At 48.2% G+C, this 21,821-nt stretch overlaps 1 protein-coding gene across 1 annotated transcript in view; it reads left to right on the top strand.

Annotated features, from left to right (window-relative positions):
* Nucleotides 1-21,821, top strand: part of ZFHX3 (zinc finger homeobox 3) — a 77,008-nt gene that overhangs the window by 34,628 nt on the left and 20,559 nt on the right. The window contains exons 3-4 of the mRNA XM_070952678.1: nt 2,094-2,590; nt 11,193-11,424. Coding sequence (XP_070808779.1) covers nt 2,094-2,590; nt 11,193-11,424 — 729 coding nt within the window. The remainder of the gene's footprint in view (nt 1-2,093; nt 2,591-11,192; nt 11,425-21,821) is intronic.

Genomic DNA, 21,821 nt, shown 5'->3' on the forward strand with positions numbered 1-21,821 from the left:
GGAAAACATTACTGCCAATGCCTGCATTTTAATATTGTAATTAAGAGTGATGACTGGTCATGGGAAGGCTGGAGATCCAGCTTGAGATGCACTTGCTTCAAGTGCTTTCGGTAGGTTTGAGTGAAAGAGTTCCCCTAATTAAAGAGCTTGTCAGAGTTCTTTATTTTCATGGCTAGAAAAAAGTGCCCATTTGTCATTGTGCATGTGGCAAGGACTTTCATAGAAACTTTTAGATTAAGAGATTTTGCTGCTTCAGAAGAGACCGAGTGTCCCTTGAAGGACCCAGTGGTGTCATTTTCCTATGCAAATTGTGTTGTACCACAGATGGCGTCTCCTGTGGACATGCAGTTCTGAAATCTGGGCTGTGACGATGAAGCTGCTCAGGCAACCTCCCCACTTGCTTTCCCCCCTCCTCTCTGGAGAACAGGCTGGCTAGGGATGTGGGAGAGCCCGGGGGTGCCCAGGGCTCTCTCATCGCATTGGCCCGATTCCAGTTTGGGAAAGGGGTTTCATGTAGGTATCCAGATTAAAGCCGCAGCAGCAGCAGCCACCCAAGTGCTCTTGACCCCTTTCCTTGGGGATGTGCTCTGCCCTCAAATTGCTCTTAGCCAAAGTTTTTCACCTAATGTTCAGCCGCAACTTGTCTCCCTGTGATTTAAGACTACCCTTCCCTGCTTTTGCTGTGGGGTGGAAGGAGCTGATGTCTCTTTAGAGTTTGGTGAATGTTGCTATGTCCACTCGGGCACTTTCTCCTATGGCTGAGCACACCCAGTTCCTCACTTCTTGCTCTAGAAATTCCTCCTAAGTGTCCTCATTGCCCTTCTTGAAATTGTTTGAATTTCTCTGCTGGTGCCTAGAACTGGTCCCAGCACTCAAGTGGGTTCTGACCAATGGATGGTAGCAGACCTATTTCCCACAATTGGGGAATTACCAGTGGTGAAATCCTACTGGTTCACACTGGTTCGGGTAAACTGGTAGTGATAAAAACTACCAGTTCAGAGAACCGGTAGTAAAAAAAAAGCTACCGGTTGTATTTCCGACAATCAACTGTGCCGCGCAATTTATATTCACTGGAAAGCAGGAAATCCTGCTTTTTAGCGAATCTGAATAGCACGGCACAGCGGTTCCCCCCTTGTTGTTCTACTTACCTTGTTAAGTGTCCTTTTTCTGTGCAAAGTGCGCATTTGGCACACACCGTGCATGCACACGCAGGGTTCATTTGATGCACACTGCACATGCGCACGCATGCAGCGTGCATTTGGCATGCACTGTGCATGCACGAGCAGCGAATTGGTGGCAAACCGCAGAGGATTTCACCACTGGGAATTATGGTTCTAATTTATACAGTATCAAGAGGATGGATGCCCTGATACCTGTCCAAAAAGCAATGAGAATACATCTGAGGAACAAAATTGCAAAGTGCTTCATCATGTGTTTAATCTACTATGATATTTGTTAGATGGGAATAGAATAAAAACCAAAACAGAAACTATATAGTAAACAAATTAGACTTGAAGAGATGTGGGGATGTTAGCATGATCACACAGAACAAAACAGCAGGCATCCTGTACTGTGTGGCAGGTTTTTGTGGGCCACGGCCATAGGAGATGCTGAATAGCCCCGTGGGGTGGAATGCTATCAAGCCACCCAGGGCCAAGAGGAACACAAGAAGAGATGGTGACACTTTGCTGCTACCTTAATTAGTCTGAAAGTGCTATGCAGCTCCTTGGTATTTTTGAAATGACTCAAGCTATTCTGATTTCACGTTTATTTGTGCCCTTTGGAAACTCTATCACCCTGTCCCAATTAGAGTGAAGGCAGCATGGTCTCGGCTCCTGAGCCCAAGCCTTAGCCCATCCTTCAGTCTCATGGAATAGAGAGCCTGCTGCCCAACAAAGTTCTGGGTGCGTGGGGCAGGCGTGCGTTTCATGAGCTCATGGGTTACATTATGGTGGGGGAGGCACGTGGGGGCTACCCAGTCACGCTCCAGCTGGGCCAGGCTCCTGGACTCGAGCCGAGAGCCCAGGGTCCCCTGGAAGTGGGCAGTTGGCCAGGGGAGTCTCTCTGACTGCCGTTCTTCTCTTTCTGCACAGTGGGGGGAGAGATCCCTCTGGACCCACGGCTCGGGGGAGGGCAGCTGGTGTCCGAGGAGCTCATGAACCTGGGGGAGACCTTTGCCCAGACCAGCGACCCTTCACTGAAGCTGTTCCAGTGTGCCGTGTGCAACAAGTTCACCACTGACACCTTGGACCTTCTGGGGCTGCACCTGAATGCGGAGCGGGCCCTGCCCGAGGAGGAGTGGAAGGGGGCCATGGGGGAGGCCTACCAGTGCCGGCTGTGCCATTACAGCACACAGCTCAAGGCCAACTTTCAGCTGCACTGCAAGACTGAGAAGCACCTGCAGAAGTACCAGCTGGTGGCGCACATCAGGGAGGGCGGAAAGGCCAACGAGTGGCGCCTCAAGTGCGTGGCGATTGGGAACCCGGTGCACTTGAAGTGCAACGCCTGTGATTATTACACCAACAGCCTGGAGAAGCTGCACCTTCACACCGGCAATTCCAGGCACGAGGCTAGCCTGAAGCTGTACAAGGTGAGGCGGCAGGGGGGCCATGGGGCAGGTGCTCCTGGGGGTGGGCTTCAACCCAGCAGGCACCACTCCTCGCCCGCGCCTGCTGAGGCCCTTGCTGCCCCCAAGGCCGATTAGGGCCATTGGAGTGCAACCCTCTCCCTCGTCCGCTGGGTCTGGCTGCAGCTTCCTCTGCCCCCCCCGCCCCCACCCCCCCTTACAACCCTTTCACTGGTATGGCAGAATTGCTCCAGACGTTTGTATTGATTTTCCCTGGACTCAGAGCTTCACCTTTTTCTCTAATCATCCCGTAATGGCTTTAGTATGAACAATCGGGCACCACCTGCGATAAATCTAAGCGGCAGCTTTGCTCCCCAGACACCTCGTCTTCCGAGCTTTGGCCTGCTGCACTCCTGGTTTCCAGCCTTCCCTGCTCTCCTCCCTTCCCCTCCAGAGGCTGGCTCTGGCTCTGGCTCTGGCTCTGGCTCTGGCTCTGGCTCTGGCTCTGGCTCTGGCTCTGGAGCTCAGCCCCCATACCCGGGCCCAGAGGCAGGCTAGCTGCTGAAAGACAAGGTGGGCATCTCTGAGGAGGATGGGCCTGCGTGTATCCTTCTGGGAAGCCAGAGTGAGGGGTTTCCAACAGCCCCTCGTTTGTGTCGCCAGAGGTTGCACCTGCTGGTGCATTTCTGCGTCTCGATGTGAGCAAGGAGGTGGCTCTGGATGCAACTCCCCCTTTTGTTGCTGTGGGGAGGCCCTGCCGGGCCCTGCCTGCCTGTGGTATGGGTAGCAGCAGACTGGCCTGGTGTGGGACCTGTGGGTTCATTGGCCCCAGCTCCAGCCCCATCCCTGCTCTCCTTAGCGGAGGCTCTCGGGACGTTCCTCTCCTCCAGCTAACCTGATTCCTTTGCCTGGCACTTGCTTAATCAGTTTAGCGTGCAGCTAACTGGATGTAATCAAGTTCTCGCCTCTTGGAGGGAGAAAATCCTCCAGATGTTGGCCGGGTGAGAGAGCGCCAGGCCACCCCCTGTCACTCTCCTTTCTTCCTGCTACTCCTTAGCTTCCGTATACCACGTAGACGGGGCCCACTATGAAACACAATGCGTGCCATCCTGCCTGCAATGGCCGGCAATGCTCCAGAAAGGTCCAGTGTAAGGAGAACAGCCCTGGGAGCCCCCTCCCCCCCCGGACCACTGCTTCTAGCATCATTCTCCCTAGCAGAAAAAGGGGTGGGAGGCCTTTCTGGGGGGGGGGTGTTCCTGGCTGGGGTGGACTCTTGACTCCTTTCCCAAGGAAGCTGGGTCAGTTTGCCTTGCTTTGGCCTTGGGGCCTTTTGTAAATTAGTTTAGTTATTCCACACTAAGACAGAATAAAAGTATAGACACAATGTATTAATGATGTGTAAGCGCTTGAGGTGCTCTGGCAGTGGCATTGGTGGGGCTTCAGCTGGTTTAGGCAGCAGAATAAAGTTTGTGCCAATCTTCCATGATCTGCCAGATTCATTAGTTGGGTAACTTGTGCCCTCTCAGTGAAAGGATTCGCTTTTTGCTTCCTCAATGGCTCCCAAAACAGAAAGGGGATTCCCCCCATCGAGAGGGTGCGTGTTTTGCAACTCATGAATCCAGCAGGGTCTCTTGTGTGTGTTGTCCACATCACACTAGTTGAGCAGCCAGTGTGGATCTTGGTCTGGGGAAGAGGCTCTCTTTTCAGGCCCTGTCTCTGGCCCCCCTCCCCCCCCCCCCCGCTGGCCTGCCCCTCCTCCATCTGAAAGAGGGGGGACCTTGCCCCACCACCTGTCCCTGTTCTGTCAGTTTGTGGGAAGTCAAGATTTTCAGTGGTGTTTATCCAAACTTGTGGCTGTCCTCCACTCCCTGCGTAGTTCACCTCAGGCTTTTGAATAGAAATTGACAAGCTACCAATAGCACATTTTTTTAAAGAAGCAAGCAGCACTGTAGGAGAAAGGCTGCTGATCATTCCTACAAAAGGAAACGTTAAAGCACCTGAATGAAATCCAGGTTGCTACAAGGCAGGTCCTGGGAGAGGAGCCCTCCCTCGGTCTCTTGGGACTGAGCTGTTTCTTCAGACACCCCTGGCCGGCTTACCTTCCTAATGGATTACATGGGTTGCCGCTGCCTTCTCTGGAGAGCGTCCCCTTGGCTCGATGTCCTTGGGGTTTTTCAGGACTAGGAGTGTTGCCTTGAAACAGGTTGACAAGGGCTCGAGCGCCTAAACAATCCTTTCCCACCAATTTTGGCAGCGGGGAAGGAAAGGGGGGATTCAGCCCAGGAATTTGAACCCTGGAATTTGAACCCAGCTGGGGCACAAGAGCTTCTCTGCTCTGGAACCAGCTTCAGGCTGGACCAGCAGTGCTCCAGGCTTTCTCTTTGACTGGCAATCTAGAAGTACCCCTTTGGATAGGGAAGGTCAGAAGAATCCAGAAGCATGGGATGAACAGTCTGGACTGAGGAAGCTCTAACAAGAGAAGTTGAGCGAGGGTGTGTTTAAGGAGAAAGCTGAGCCAAAGAACCAGACAGGTATTTTTTTTTTCTATTTGGAGAATTGTTTCACTTTAAATTTTGTATTTGGCATGGAGTGGGTGGCTTATAAAGGTAGTAAAATAGGTAAATGAAGTAAATAGAACTGCCCTCTCCACGAGAGCCAGGCCAGAAGAAATATCATCTCAGCAGCTGTTCAGGGTCTCGGAGCTCTCACTAAATCCCCATGCAACATGATTGATATCACCCACAGCTGGGGGGGGGGGCTTCTTTGCTGTTTCTGTTTGGCTTTCTCCACCCAGATGGGAGCCCTGCTGGTGTGAATTGAAAGGGAGGGAAAGGTCTTGCCAATGTCCGTCACCAAGGGTGTCCCAAGATGGGCCTTCTGAACCTCTTCCTCCTTCAGTCCCCGAGGAAGCCCCACTGGGGAGCAAAGACTTCCTAGGTGAGAGAGAGGTTGGGCCTCGTTTGCCTAGTGCAGAGATCCTTTCTTTCTTTGTCAGGAGAGGAACCGGCTCTGGTGGCCATCTGTGGGGCCTGTTTGGGTGTCAGGTGGGAAGCCACAAAAGGCTCACCTACAAATGTCGCTGCCACCGCTGCTTTCCTAGTACTACAAGCCTTTATTCTGAATAGCAGGAGGCCAATAGGACACCCCTCCCCCGGTCTTTCATCCTGTTTGATTATGAATTGTCTGTGCAGTTATGCAGCTCGTCCTTTCCGTCCTGGCTTGGTCAAGCTAGTCCCTGGGTCTGTGTTAATTTTAGGGGGAATTAAACAATTGCTAAGTTTTACCTCTCCATTAGTAGGTCCCAGTGTTGACAGTGGACGGCCTCCAGTGGAAAGCTGCAGCTGCAAGCCTTCCATTTCTCTCCTCTCCTTCTGCCTTTTTTCAGTGAACTTATGCATCAGACAGAAGGACACACAGTCATCTTCCTTTTCCTCTAATTAAACACCTCTTGGCACACAATGGCAGCCCAGGAACATGCTTTCTCACTTGGTGTTGCATTGCTAGATCTGATCCTACTCAGACAGGTACTGAAACGGAATAAAAGTCTATTGCCTCCTGTCTCCAGTAGGACCAAGGAGCTGACACCTCCAGCAGATCATGTCATGTTCTTCTCCAATAGTTGATATCGAGAAGCATCTTTCCTTCATCCTGGAGGCACCATGTTGCAAGCCAAGGACCTGGTACAGGTGTTTGGATCGTGGCTGCTACAATTGAAGTCATTTCAAGGAAGAGAAAGTGCTGCTGCTTAGAATAATGGGGGCAGATGAAAGGGGCAGAGGGCTCAATTGGGTGCTAGGACCTGCTGGGGGTTGAATTTTTGGTCCACATATCTCAGCAGAGTCTCTTCTCCAAGCATTTAGGTTCTCATTCTGCTTGACACCCTTTTCCTCAGAGATGCTGGGTGCTAGGTCTTTTGAGAGCTAGGAAGAAAAAGAATAGGTACTGTAAGAATCTTACTCCTTTCAGGTCAACTAATTCTCATTGATGTTAGCCAGATGGATGTTTTTAAATACCATATGCTTGACATGTAACTATCCTTTATTTTATTCACCAAATATTCTCAAGGCTGTTTGATTACAGAACTCTTATATCCTGCAAGAGGCTGTTGCTGTAGGAATTTAAGGCAGGATTGTTCATGTAATTGCTTGTAATTGTAATTGATAATTCTTATTTCAGGCAAAGAATTCAGCTGCACACAACCAGCTGGTAACACTGACAAAATAATTGCTATATCGAGATAAGTCTCCTTGAAGGAGCGTTGTCCATCTTTAAAAGAAGAGAATATAAGTAACTTGCAGTTCAGCTGTAGAATCCATTGTGCTCTCTAAGCTTGATTGTTTGCTTGCAGACATTTTACTACCCAACTAGGTAACGACATCAGTGTGAGTGAGTGTGAGGTATGTTTATACACAATAACTTGCTATTCCAGTTTTGATGGAGATGTGGTTTTCTTCTTGGTGATTCCTTGATTAGGGAATTGTTTTCTGTATGATTATTTATCTGATGTTCATCCCCATTTATCTGGACATTGGCTGCTGGAAAGGATGTGTTTTGCTCTTTTTGTTTGCTTTTCTTAGGTTTTTTTATTGTCCCTTTTGAATGGTGTATCACTGGCAGGGCAAGCTACTGTAGATAAATAGGGACCAAATCCCGCATTCATTCATTCATACTGCTGATGTTATCTAGTTGGGTAATGAAATGTCTGCAAGCAAACAACCAAGCTGAGAGAACATCAAGGGCTCCCCAGCTGTCCATCTCTTCCTGAGCGGCTTCTCCTTCATGTGTTTACGTATGTGTGTGGACTTTCTCAGGCTGAAGTTCTGGAACCCAGGGTGAAAGTAGCTCTTGTTTCCTGTGGGATGAGTAGATTTCTTCATGTTGGCCTATTTGGGCTTCGATGCCTACAGAAGAGGGGTGAAGGGGCCTGGTGGCTCAGCAGACTGATAGCATTGTGATGAACACCAGCTGTCTGCAATTACTGAGAGTTCAATTCTCACCAGGCTCAAAGTTGACTCAGCCTTCCATCCTTTCTAAGGTAGGTTAAATGAGGACCCAGTTTGTGGGGGCAATAAGCTGACTTTGTATAAATATACAAAAGTATGAAGGCTATTGCTTAACGCATTGTAAGCCGCCCTGAGTCTCCAGAGAAGGGCGGCATATAAATCAAATTTTTTAAAAAAAATGCTACTGGTTCGCTCCGGTTCGGGAAAACAGGTAGTGATAAAATCCTGCTTTCTAGCGAAGCTAAATCACGCGGCACAGCTGTTTCCCCCCCGTTCTATTTACCTAATGAAGTCTTCTTTTTCCGTGTGAAGCGTGCTTTTGGTGCACAACGCGCATGTGCAGGCAGTGAACCAGTGGCGATCTGAGGAGGATTTCACCACTGCTACAGAAGTTGCAGTAACCAACAGTCTGGACCCCAGTGGTCTTGCTTTCTTGGGGCCCTGAGCAAAAGGCTTGGTTTTTATGGCTTGTTTGATGAGAGGCACTTGAACCTCAAGGAGCTCCTTGACATGTGCTCAAAACTTCCCTAAATTGGAATAAGCTTGAGCCACTCATTATGAATATCTAAGAGAGAAATTCTGTTAGTAGTAGGAGTGTGTGTGTGTGTGTGTGTGTGTGTGTGTGAGAGAGAGAGAGAGAGAGAGAGAGAGAGAGAGAGAATGAATGAAAGAATGTACAGAGGAAGCAGATGTGAATTGCTAAGTATTGAAATGATTTGGCGCCATAGCCATGAAAGACAGCTGGGTGACTTTGTGCCAGTCTCTCTGTCTCAGCCCAACTCACCTCACCGGGTTGTTGTTGTTGTTGTTTGCCACCTTGAGTTATTTATTAAAATTATAAAGCTGGAATATACATTAAATATATAAAAATGGGGCCATGGGGTAATCATTGTTGTTTGAATGTCTGAAGCCAACTCACAGAAGCTGAGCATGGATGAGCTACATCTAGCAAGCCACCCTGTTGAAAGAATGATCGTTTTATAATTTTTAGGACGAGGTGTTATGGTTTCATAAATCAATCAAAGCAAGAATTCTCAGGCAGATTTTTCCAGTTGCATTTTAATGGCTACAGTCAAAGGGCCAAATTCTGAAGGGCTGATTTGAGGAGCTGAGGAGGACATGAGAGGAGGGCAGATGTTACAGCTGTCAGGTCTCCTGTCCCTTGGAATGACCCATGCGGAGCCTTGCCCAAGGCCCTCCAGCCTGCCTCAGTTGGGTCTTCCCTCTGTCCCTGGAGAGGGTCTTTACCGCCCTCGGCATTTGCCTACAGGGCAGCCTCGTTAAGCGTTGATCTGCTTAGCTGGCTGGCTGAAGCTGACTCTTGCCTCCCTGGGGGCCGTAGCCCCTCCTCATTAAGCTGGTTGGGGCTATTGATTGGGCATTTGTGTTTGGAAGAGTCTTACTTACTCCATGCATTATCTTGACAGATTGATCAGACCTGATTGAGAACCTCTTAAAGGAACGAACAGCTATAATGGGAAAGTTGGACTCTGTCATCCGTTAGGGTGATTCTGGAGCGAGAGGAACAAGGCTGACATCTTGGAGCAATTGTATTTACAATTAACATGGCTGAAAACGATTGCCTCTATTGATCCCCCCTTCCTGCAATTACAGCCCCATTGTTTACATTCCAGCACTTCAGTTATAAAAAGGAAATTCAATAATTATTGCATTATTTAAAGTTAAAGTGCCACAGAGTTTGCTGGCTGTGCTTGCTGCTTGATTTAACATTCAGTAAAATCTATGCTGAGCTTTCCATCTTGAGACTGAGCAATGTGGGCTTTTAATGAGGCTTGGAAGGCGGAGCAAAATTCCACCAGCTAGTTATCCATGGGGAATGGGAGCGGGATTCGAATCCAGCTCTGATGACTGCAAGAGTTGGAGAAAACCATGGGGAAAAAAGTGACTGGCACTGATCTGGGAGGGGCCTGTTATTTGGGGGCTTGGGCTTCCCTGTGAGTACCTTGGCACGCTGCCATCCTCCTGTCCCACCTGGGAGCGACGGAGAAGAGGGAGCTCTGCCTTGCTACTGTACCAGTTGGGTGCGGAAGAAATCTAAACTTTTGTGAAATCGATCAACCACCACCTATAGCAAATGTGCCACCCTGCCTGGCCAGCTTCTGTCCTCTGTCTCTCCTTTTAAGGTGCTGCTTGTTTGAGAATCAAGGCGGCAGAGGCTGCTCTGCCTCTGGGCTCCAGGTGAAGCCGCCTGCTTGTAGGTTCTCTGCTGTCTCCTGAGCCACCTAGGCTGGCACAAGACCCTTGGATGGTGGGAAGAGCAAAGGTCCCAAAGACACCAATCTGACCTACGGCAGAAAATCCCTCTTCTGGGCAGTAAAAGTGTGGCCTCTTTCATGATAACCGCTGCCCCTTTCCTCTGACCCACGGTAGGGATGACCCTGCCTTAGGAGAGTTGGGAGCAACTAGTGTTTCCTTCTTTGCCCTTCCGGACACGGTGGGCTGTCATTGCAGGTGATTCAGGTGCTGTGCAGAGAGATTGCTCTGCCCCGGGCGGCAGCCTCTCTCCAATAAATGGGATGGTTTGAGGGGGGGGGTTGCAGAAACATAATGCAGATCAAATGGGACTTTGATCCAGCTCAAAAAGTGAAGGGATCCAGATTTGACATTCTATGTGTGAAACCCCCCCCACCACCACACACACACTTAGAAACCTCTGACCAGAAGCTTCTCTGATACGGCCCTCCAGATTAAAGGAAGTGATCAGCCTGTCCTGTCAGAGTTTGTTTGGAGTTTTCTAATGACCTGCAGCAGGCATAAAATAGATTCTTTTTTGGGGGGGGGTGGGGGCGGAATTCTTTTGTAACAATAAATCCATTTTAGTGGTTTCCGGATACAGTTCAGTTCCAAAGAGCAGGGATGCTGTCTTCTAGTGGAGAATTGTTGATTTCCTTTTTTACTTGCTCATTTCCCCAAAAGGGTAGCCTACATAATTTTGGGTATGGTGTGTGTAGATAGATTACCCAAAACTAATATTTCATGACAACCAGCCTGCTTCAGTAGTTGACGGAGAGGGAGGCCAGCGGTTGACTGGAGGACGGGCCAAGGCGCCCGGCCTGGCGACACCAAGCGGCTCCTCAGCAGAGCTTCTGTTGAGCCGCACTTTGTGCCATCATCAGAGGCCGGGCGCTGTGCCAAAAAGGGGAGCAGCAAAGAAGCGGGACTTTCTCCTGCCTTCTCCTCCTCCGTCGCTGCCCTGTTTCCTTCCTTTGCTCTTGTGTCTCAAGAGTCTGATCCAGAGACAAAACGGCTGCTTTCAAAGTGGGTGGACTGGAAACCAACCAGGTTCTTCCCTAGGAACCGGTTGCTTTGTTAGATGAATGAAGTAATTCTGGTCCACAGACTCCCTTGTCTCAATCCGATAGTTTTAGACAGCAGCTACCGAAGACTCATATGCCTAGGTAAGTATGAGCATGGATGAGTCTGGAAGCAAATATCTCTTGAAAGCAGAAGCCTTCCGTTCTTCCCAAGATACCCTTGCAGTGCCAAGAGGGGGAAAGGGGCACTTGGGCTTTGGCCCTGTTCAGATTCAGATTCCAGAGGGAACTCAGTTGTTCCTCTGCTTCTCACCTGGGCCTGGGTTTGTTCTGTGCTTCTCTCTGCAGCATCTTCAGAACCATGAGAGCGGACTGGAAGGGGAAAGCTGTTTTTACCACTGTGTCCTTTGCAACTACTCCACCAAGGCCAAACTCAATCTTATTCAGCATGTACGTTCCATGAAGCACCAGCGAACCGAAAGTTTGCGCAAGTTGAAGCGCTTGCAGAAGAGCCTTCCTGAGAAAGAGGAGGACCTGGGCCAAATCTTCACCATCCAGCACTGCCCAGCTACTGACACTGGTGAGTGGCCTTCTTGACCAGCAGGTTGTAGTCCTGCTCCCATTGCTTGTGTGGTAGGATTCCAGGGCATGCATGTTTTTCCTAGGCAAGGAGCTGAACACTGAGTGTGGACGATACTGCTTAGATTTCTGATCTGTCCAGAGCAAAGGGGTGTTTCCAGTGCTGCTGGGGCCTGGCCTGGTCTGGGGCAGGGAGCCTGACTCCAGCAGCCAGTGGTTTCCAAAGGTCTCAGCTGTAGTCTGGTCAAAGGTGCTAAACACAGTCACTTGGCCAGGGGTCCAGCTTGGTTTGTGCCGATATGCCTTTTGCAGGCATCCTTGGCAATGATGATAAGGCCCTTCTGTAGAAGGCAGAGGGCATGAGAGAGGGACCCTGGCTTCTTGGGCTCCTGGGCAGTTTCTGAGGAAGCTGCATGCAGCCCAAAGGCTTCCAATCCTTTCCCGAGCAAAATCAGATTTTCAAATGAGACGCATCAAGGCGTTTGGTCAGCATGGAGACAAAAAGAAATGGTGAGTGGGAATTTGGGAAATATTTAGTGTTTCGCCATAAAATCAAGGAGAAATGAAAACATCTTGGTGGGGTGCTTCCTTTAAGAATGCCCTCATGTGGCCTCTCCTGTGCCTCCCTATCCGAATAGGATAGGCTGCCTCCATCTGTGGAGGGAGGAGTTCAAGGAAAGGTTGGACAGCCTTTGGTCCAGAAGAGCATAAGGCCATCTTGGTTGGCTTGCTGTCTAAATGGGAGCTTCCCCCCCACCCCACACTAATCCTTTCAGCAGTCTTTTTACACTACTTTGAATCTTTTGGCTAAACTGCTTTCTTTCTCAGATCTCTCTCTTGCTGCAAAGGATCCAGTCCTCTGCAGTGGACATAATCATGGCTGGTTTACTTGTGTTTTACTCAGTCGACCCGATTCCAAGTACACTGTTGGTTTGCCCAAGAGATGCTTGGTAGTTCCCTGTTCTGTTTCTCATTCCAGCCCAGTTCTCCACCGTCCTTGCTTTCCACCCCCGGCTTCCTTTTTGCACAAGACCCCTCCTCCCAAGTAGGTACTCAAAGCAACTTTGCCCATCCTTCTTACGGGGTGGTGGTGGTGATGTATCCCTCTGGGCTTTTCTGCCTCCAAGAGGAAGGGATGCTTGGTTGCCAAGAATTGCTGTTCCTTTCAGGCTCACCTGACCTCTTCGGCCCTGGCTGTTCCAGGGAGCTGCTCCTGTTCAGCCCAGGCAAAGGAGAGAGAAGGAAGCAAAGCTGAGCAGCTCCTCTGGCTCCCCCTGTGGCTCCTGTGGCTGAGGGAACCTACTCCGTCTGTTGCCCCTTTTCCCTCCTTTGGGATTCTGTCCCTCCATAATTCTGTGTTTTAGCCTCAAAGTAGCTTGGTGCAGAGAAAACATTTGACCAATAAATAGGCTTGAATTATGGAATGTTTTGCACGAATATGGATTTGATTGCTGAATGTGGTAAGAATGGTATATGATGGAAGTAAAATATGCATGAGAACAAATGGAATGCTTAGCAAATGGTCCAGGCAGCGGGCAAGCAAAGGTGATAATCCCCCTTTCTTGTTTCATATATTAATGGACGTGTAGAAATAATATTTTTGGTGATGTTACTTTTGAATGTAGATAATGTCGTGTTGGTAGTTGAAAAGCCAAACATTTTGCGGCGTATGTTAGAAAGCCTTCTATTTTCTATTTATTTTCTGTGATCATATAAACATGGCTTATCCGAAAAGATGGTGGGTATGTATGTATGTATGTATGTATGTATGTATGTATGTCATTGTTTGACACTGTTCCATATTTTGAGGTGTTTCCTTTCCATTTTGAACTTGCTAAGCAGTATTTACAGAATAACAAAGTAACAAGAGTTGGAAGGGTCCTTGGAGGTCTTCTAGTCCAACCCCCTGCTCAAACAGCAAACCCTATACCATTTCAGACCAATGGTTGTCCAGTCTCTTCTTTAAAACCTCCAGTGATGGAGCACCTACAGTTTCTGGAGGGAAGCCGTTCCACCGATTAATTGTTCTAATTAACTGTCAGCAAGTTTCACCTTAGTTCTAGGTTGGCTCTCTCCTTGATCAGTTTCTATCCGTTGCTTCTAGTCCTGCCTTCAGGTACTTTGGAGGATAGGTCGACCCCTCTTCTTTGGGGCAGCCTCTGAGACATTGGAAGACTGAGCAAGTACATTCACGTCCCGTTAGGATTCAACTCAACCCAGGTTTCTGTGTAGGAGCCTTCGCCTGAGGCCAGTTCTGGCCTTGCCTGCCAGGAGCAAGAGGGCTGGTCTTCCTTCCGGGACCTTCCCCCCGTTGGCCTTGGCCTGAGCCTGGGTGTCTACAGACTTACCCAGGGAAGCTAGGAAAGGCATGGGGGGCTTTCCTGGACTGCAGACCTAAAACAAGGCTGGGGAAGTGAACATCACTGGGTGAGCTCCCTCAGGTTTTTTGAGTGGTTGGTTGGATACACGCACACATGCGCAAACACACACACACACACACACGCACGCACGCACACGCACACCAGTGTATGTCAAATTACTACCAGCAGCCAGGAGGAAATGCCCCAGGGCTCCTGGATTATCTTCTGACTGCCTGATACAGAATTGGGCAGGGGGAGAGAAAAAAGAGATGCGTGTGGCCCCGTTGCGAACTGGTAGTAAAGGAAAGTAGAACCCACCCCTGTCAAGTACCCGCACCCCAGGAGGTCTGTGTAGCACATTTTTACTTCCTCTCCAGAGGTTGATTGTAAATGAATCCGGATTGCAAGAAAAGGGTTTGGACCTAAAAAATACCTCATGCTCAGAGTCTTTCTAAATGTCTTTAGGATAAGCTAAGTGTACCTTACTATTCAGTCAATTTTATTACATTAAATGAAGTCACTTTGGAATATTGAAATATTTTCAGGGAAAACTGATCATTTTTTTCTAAAAAAATATGTATAACTTTTTATCTTTTTATCTTTAAAAAATAAAAAAATTACCTAAAAATCTTTAACATTTTATCTTTAAAATATCAACGGTGTGTTTTAGGAATCACTTCTTTCAAAATAGAGAGATCTCTATGGTCACCTTTATTAATCTAACTGTATCGCTTTTATCTTACGTAAAAGATCCTGATGATGATCCTTCAGGAAGGGAAAATGGAATTGCTGTGGATGGTTCAAGGAAACGTAAGCCTAAGTATGGACAAGGTGACCCTCTTGGAGTTTGTTCTGGCTGCAGCATAGCCAATTCCAGGTGGCTTGAAGGAAGCCGTCTGGTTACCTTTGAGGAGCAGCCTTTTGTGGGTTTCCTATGAGGAGTGGGTGTGGGGGGAAGACTGCTGCCATAAGGTCAGGCCTCCCTAGAGGTGGGCATCCCCTTGGTTAGTCAGCATAAGGACGGCTTGGGGGTTGGGACAGCACAGGATTGTATACACAGGCACATGTGTGGTGACCCCTTTTTTAGCTTACGCAAGCCAGCAGGTTCTGCTAAGAGTCTCACTTTTAAGGTGCAGTCATGCAGGCATAACTTCAGAAAGTTGCAAATCTCTGAGCAATTTTGTGAGCATTAAAAATGTCCTCTTTGCCAGAAAGGTCATTCATAACTTGGCTGCACTGCTGATGTACAGTCAGTGATATTGATTGATTAATGTATAAAAAGCACCAAATGCATTTGCTTCTATGGAAGAGAATAAAGTGCAGGCGAGTCTCTCTTTATTTTCACCTCATCCTTTTGTTTGAAGGACATTCACCCCCCCACTCTTTTTTTGTGTGTGTTGCCGGCTTCGTTTAAGGGGGATACAAAAAGCCAGTTTCTGCCAAGTAATGCATTCACAAAAGGAACATTGATTCACATCAGTGTCGCTTGAGTTACCCTTGCGATGAAGTGCCTCTCGTGTTAACCCTTCTGTTCAGCTCAGGCAAACTGCTCCGACGCGCTTAGCTTAGAAAGGGCTGCAGAAGAGGAACCCTGAGGAGAGAGGCAGCTGGGTTTCCCAGCAGGGAAGGACGGGCCCTTCTTTTCCAGACGGCAGATTTGTTGGCCTTGTTAGGACAGGGAGGCCCTGGGTGTGGGAGCCTCTCGGCCAGCTTGGCTTAACTGAGCGAGTCCCTGGAGCATGGTGGCCCAAACCTTTGGCCTGCACTGGCCACACTGAGCGAAGAGGAGTTATCTTGGGCCTCATATCGAATATATAATGTATAAATGTGTATAAATAACACATTTCCTTTATTTTTCAGTATTTTTTATGACCTTGTAGAGCCGTATGACAAGCTGCCCAGGGCCATGTGCAACCTGTGGGTGGCGGGTTGGACAAGTCTGCTCATACAGCTCATTTGGGGTCATCAGAAACTTGTTGAATAATATTTATTTACCCCTCAAATTTAGAAAACAGCCCATCTCTCTCACAAAATGACTTTGGACAGTGTACAAGTAAAATATAAAACATAAAAACCTATATATAAATATTAGAAAAAAGATAGATAAAATTCAAGGTTAAAAAGATGGGTTATTATTATTATTATTATTATTTTTCATATTTGTATACCGCCCTACTCCCGAAGGACTCAGGGCGGTGAACAGCCATAATAAATACAAATACATATAGAAGTTAAAAACTATTAAGAAACAGATTAAGTAATTTAGGCTCAAAGATTAAAAAACATCCAAATTTATCTAAAGAGGTTTAAAACCCAATTTAAAAGACAGTTTAAAAGCCAATTAAAAAGGGAGAGTTAGGCCAGACCAGCTTGTTGGAATAGAAATGTTTTCAGGGCTCGGCGGAATATGCGTAAGTCTTGGATGTTTCGTAACTCTGGGGGAAGCCCGTTCCAGATGGTAGGTGCCCCCACAGAAAAGGCTCTCCCCCTGGGGGCCGTCAGTCGACATTGTTTGGCCGACGGCACCCTGAGGAGTCCCTCTCTATGGGAGCGAACTGGTCGGTGAGAGGCTATTGGTGGCAGGAGGCGGTCTCGTAAGTACCCTGGTCCTGAGCCATGGAGCGCTCTAAAGATAGTAACCAAAACCTTGAAGCGCACCCGGAAGACCACTGGGAGCCAGTGCAGCTCGCGCAGGAGGGGGGTTACATGAGAGCGCCACATTGCTCCCATTACCACCCGCGCGGCCGCATTCTGGACCAGTTGGAGCCTTCGGGTGCTTCTCAAGGGGAGCCCCATGTAGAGAGCATTACAATAATCCAGGCGTGAGGTGACAAGGGCGTGAGTGACCGTGCGTAACGAGTCCCGATCCAGAAAGGGATGCAACTGGCGAATCAGGCGAACCTGATAAAAAGTCCTCCTGGCTACGGCCGTCATATGCTCTTCAAAAGACAGCCGTGAGTCCAGGAGGATGCCCAAGTTGCGAACCCCATCTGTGGGGGCCAACGACTCGCCCCCAATAGTCAGAGATGGTGCCAACTGACTATATCGGGACGACGGAAGCCACAGCCACTCGGTCTTGGATGGGTTGAGTCTGAGTTTGTTCCTCCCCATCCAGATCCGTACGGCCTCCAGGCACCGGGACATCACCTCGAGGGCATCATTGGGGTGGTCTGGGGTGGAGATGTACAGCTGGGTGTCATCAGCATACTGATGGTACTTCACCCCAAAACCACGGATGATCTCACCCAGCGGCTTCACATAAATGTTGAATAGAAGGGGCGAGAGGACCGATCCTTGTGGCACCCCACATATAAGGGGCCTCGGGGTCGACCTCTGCCCCCCTGCTAAGATTACACATTTCCAAAAGGCCAGTGGGGACCCACCTCACCTCTTGCGGGGGCGGGACGGGGGGGGCGGGGGGAGAATATTCCTGTTTGGCCTGAGTATGTTCCTTGTGGCTGTCCAGCTTGGCTCAAGAATAGCGCATAGCATAGCATAGCATAGCATAGCATAGCATAGCATAGCATAGCATAGCATAGCATAGCATAGCATAGCATAGCATAGCATAGCATAGCATAGCATAGCATAACAGAGTTGGAAGGGACCTTGGAAGTCTTCTAGTCCAACCCCCTGGCCCCTCCTAAAGGACAGAGCAGGAGGTTCTTTTTCTTCAGAAAACTGACAGGCAGAGTACATGAAGAGCAATGGGCTTCTCGTTCCAAAAGGGGCTTGGGGTGGGGGGGCTGCCACCACATGTGTCGGTAAATGGCCTTGCAAGGTCAGTCACTGATGTGGCTGACCACCCCTTCCATGGTCTTAAGGGTAGAAGTTCACTGCTACCAAGAGAAGCTCAGCTTCTCCATAGCTGCCAGAAATGACACGGTCCAAGGATTGACAAGAGCCCAAAGCGGTCCTTTTTCTCATATGCTCTACAGCAGGGTTCCCCAACCCCCAGGCCCTGGCCCAGTACCGGGCCACTTGCCCGCTGCTTGTGCTGAACCATCCCCTGGTCCGCAAAGCCAGAAAGGTTGGGGCTGCTGCTCTACAGTACTACAGTGAAAACGGGTGGTGGTGTGTGTGGGGGGGGCATGTTTAGATGTTGCCTTCGCAAAGCTTGCTTCCCCTGCTTTGCGCTGGGCAAGCCAGGACTGCTTATTCCTGGCAGGGTTCAAGTTTCAAAAGCAAACAGAACTCTGCTATAGCCAAGCCCCAGCAAACTCTTCTTTGCTGTTTTCTGTGGACTTTCTTTTCTTGTTTTGAAATTTGTCATTCAGTCGTCATTGAAGCAGTTTCTTGACTCCTGAGCTTGCTCGGTATTCCTGCTATTCTGGTACTCCAGATGTAACTCGGGGGGGGGGCAGACTCCCCTCATATCAGAGACATGCTCCTGCCAAAGTATGCTAAGTGGTTGCATTAATCCAATTAATACTAAATTATGCAATTTTGTGCAATATTTCAGATAGTGTATATTTTGAGAATATATAATTCATGGGTTCCTGTTAGTAAGAGAAAACATTGCACTATGAAAGGAGTCCATTAGAGAGAGAGAGAGAGAGAGGGAGAGAGGGAGAGAGGGAGAGAGGGGGAGAATGAGAATGTGTGAAAGGAATGCAAAGGAATGCATGGCATAGGCGTCCTTTAATGGTTTGCACTGGAACCAACACACAATGTCAAGAAAACTCAGATTCTGTGCCCAGATACTTTGTTCAGATCAGTCCTGTTGACAAACCTGTGATGCTGGGCCTTAATTCCAAACTTTTAAAGTGAGGTTGGTTTGTTTTCTAATGAAAGGGGCAGAAAGGGAAGAAAGTTGAGCCAAGTGATGAGAAAAAAGGAAGTGGGTGCGAAGTTCACCGTGGTGTCTCGTAGGATTATTAGGAGATGCAAACAAATCTTCTTTTTTGAAGTTGGGAACATTTTGAGTGCCTCTGATAGGGAAATGGCCCTTCCCTGAATGTAATGAGGGCTGTCAAATTGCAGGAGTGCCGAAGCGCAGGAGATAAGGTTGGTCTTTTGGTAGCGAATTGCCCTCCCCTTTGCAGAATGTTGCATTCGCTGCAGCCAAGGATTGGGGTCTCAGCACCTTGCCCTTAGCCCATCTGCACATCTGTGGAGAAGAAAAGAGACTCCATCCCTCTGCTGCTACCTTTGTGCCAGAGAAGAAAGTGCTGGAAGCCATTGGCATCAAATGCTTAATTGCTCTGCTGACTTCTGTTCTCTTGGTAGCTTCTACACATGCAGGGGCTGCTGGCTGCTCACAGCCGAACCTTCTCTACTATTTTTAACTGCTGCTGCTGCTGCTGTGCTTTGCAAAAGGCAGGCAGCCTTCCTCCCTGAATGCAGCTAGCGAGGCAGGTGGAGGAGGGAAGAGCTGGGAGCTCCTCAGGTCAATTCGGTGGGCCTCTTGGCTTGGCCAGGGATGTGCGGCTGCTCTGCTGCTCTTGGTTTTTCCTCTGCTGGGGAAAAACCTTTTTCTCCACTAGCCCTGAGTGTGGCCCACGTGCCTTGTCTCCCTTCCCTAACTTAGATGTGTTTCTTCCTTTTTGAGTCTCCAGCATGCATCTCAAGAGAATGTGAAATCCAAGAACCAGATCTTAGAGATTTCAGAATAAAATAAAAGTAAACTCTGCTTGAAAACACTTTAGTAGGAAAGCTAGGCTAATTGTAAATCAATGAGTCTTAAAATGCAGCATTGATCTCCAGTTAGAAGTTGGAAAGGGAAAGCGGTAATTACTGTGCTCCAAAGGTAGATTCTTCAGTCATAGGCTCTGGGCAGAGAGAAGGGTCATTAGAGGTGGCACGGTGATGGAATTGGGATAATTAACGGAGAAACTGCTTTTGGAATATTACAAGGACTAGAGTCTTCCCTGTTTTATGAGTTGCCTTCAGTAAGATATTGCTGCCTTGAGGATTCCGGTCCTGCTGGAGAACTGAGGGTGAGCTTAGAGCAGGATGAGTGCCAGCCTGCCCCGACTCTCTTTTCTTGCACGGCTTCTGGTTCTCTCCTCTCGGCCTGGCCCATCTGACTTCTAGCCTTGAGGTTTTGCGGGGAGGCACACAGTGCACATATGAAACCAGGTCCCAGCGAGGGTGATATTTCAGGGCACCCTGAGCAGCAGGAAGGAAATCCGGTCTCTTGGCCAGACAGGATGCTGTGGGTCGTTGCCTCTCACCCTTTCGTGCAAAAAGACCCCTTGTTCTACACAGAGAAAGGAGCTCAACCCAGGGATTTGCGTCAGGGTATGGGAATGAGGCTGCTTTGGAAAAACATTGCTTGGCTCTGGCTTCAGCTCCTAACAAGCAGGAGAGCGAATGGCAGCCGCTGGCCAGGAATTGATTATGCTAATTGATATGCCAATAAGAGAACTTGTTACATCTGCCATTGGTTAAGCTAGCTAACAAGTCCTGCTAATCAATGAAACCAATAAAGATTTCATCCATTAATAAGAAACATGGTAATTAACATTATCCGTAGACCAATTAGCTGAACCAATTAGGCAGTGGTCCATGGCAAAGGTTAGCGGCAGCGCTCAGGGCTTTTGCTGTACACCCATGTCGTAGGAACAAGGACTGGCAAATTGCAGAAGCACTCCACCTTTTGTGCCCTCATATCATGCTCTCGGCAGCCACTTAAAAATCAAAAAGAATTGTGGAGTCTTTGATGCTTTCTGAGCTCAGCTGTTTTCTTGTAGATGATTGTGTGACTGGATAACATTGCCAGTGCACTAATGATGTTACCCAGTCAGGTAATGAAATGTCTGAAAGCAAACAACCCAGCTCAGAGAGCATCAAGAATTCCACAGTTCGACTCTGGACTATAGACATTTTCTTCTATTGGAACAAAAAAATAAAATTTTCAGATTCACCTTTAACCAGATTTATTGAAAGCTATCACAAATCTAGACAGCATACTAAAAAGCAGAGACATCACCCTGCCAACCAAAGTGTGTGTATATCAAGGCTATGGTTTTCCCAGTTGCAATGTATGATTGTGAAAGTTGGACCATAAGAAAGGCTGAGTGCCAAAGAATTGAGACTTTTGAACTATGGTGCTGGAGAAGACTCCTGCAAGTCCCTTGGACTGCAAGGCAATCAAACCGGTCAGTCCTAAAGGAGATCAACTCTAACTGCTCTTTAGAAGGCCAGATCCTGAAGATGAAACTCAAATACTTTGGCCACCTAATGAGAAGAAAGAGCCTAATGCTCGGAAAGATTGAGGGCAAAAGAAGAATGGGACAATGGAGAATGAGGTGGTTGGATGGAGTCACTGAAGCAGTAGATGTGAGCTTAAATGGACTCCAGAGGATGGTAAGAGGACAGGAAGGCCTGGAGGAAAGTTGTCCATGGGGTCGTGATGGGTTGAACATGACTTCGCAACTAACAACAACAACAACAAATTGAAAGGGAAAATATTCTGTCTTTATAACATTTGGCGAATGGCTTGTCTTGAGGACCCTGATATGCACTGGTCATTCTACCAAAGAATCTTAGTGGGTCCATGCAAGAAAGAGAAAGGCCACTTTATGGTTGTTTCCTCATTTGGGACTTATTACAGGGCTTCTCAACCTTTTCTTCACCCCGGAGATCCCCCCTTAAATACCTTTTGTGGCCATGGGCACCCCCCCCCCCAAGACTTAAGATTTAGCTCACAATATTTCTTCAAGCCTTTGCAGACTCTCTGGGATGACATCACAGCCCCCTAGTGGTCTGAGGACCCCGGTTGAGAACCATTGTTTTCTTATAGCATCATTTATCTACCACTAAGGTGCTGTAAAGCTTCTTCTAATTAATTTTATAACAGCATAATCTTAGTTGTGTAACTTGAAAAGACACTGGGAAACTGGCTTATATTTTATAGGCATACTGATACAATTTCATTTATAGTGAGTTTTAAAGACTTTATTGAAGCTTTAGTGATTTACACTGTGCTTCAATGTAAGGTGTCTGAGCTGCTTAAGTCACGTATTGAGAAGGGGTCATTATCACACATTGGTTTATGCTTTCCTTTGAACCAAGGAGGGCCTCTCCTTCTGCTTTG

The sequence above is a fragment of the Pituophis catenifer genome, unplaced genomic scaffold (assembly GCF_029215685.1).
Source record: "Pituophis catenifer annectens isolate HBS135680 unplaced genomic scaffold, rPitCat1.0.hap2 SCAF_13, whole genome shotgun sequence".
Taxonomy (NCBI): domain Eukaryota; kingdom Metazoa; phylum Chordata; class Lepidosauria; order Squamata; family Colubridae; genus Pituophis; species Pituophis catenifer.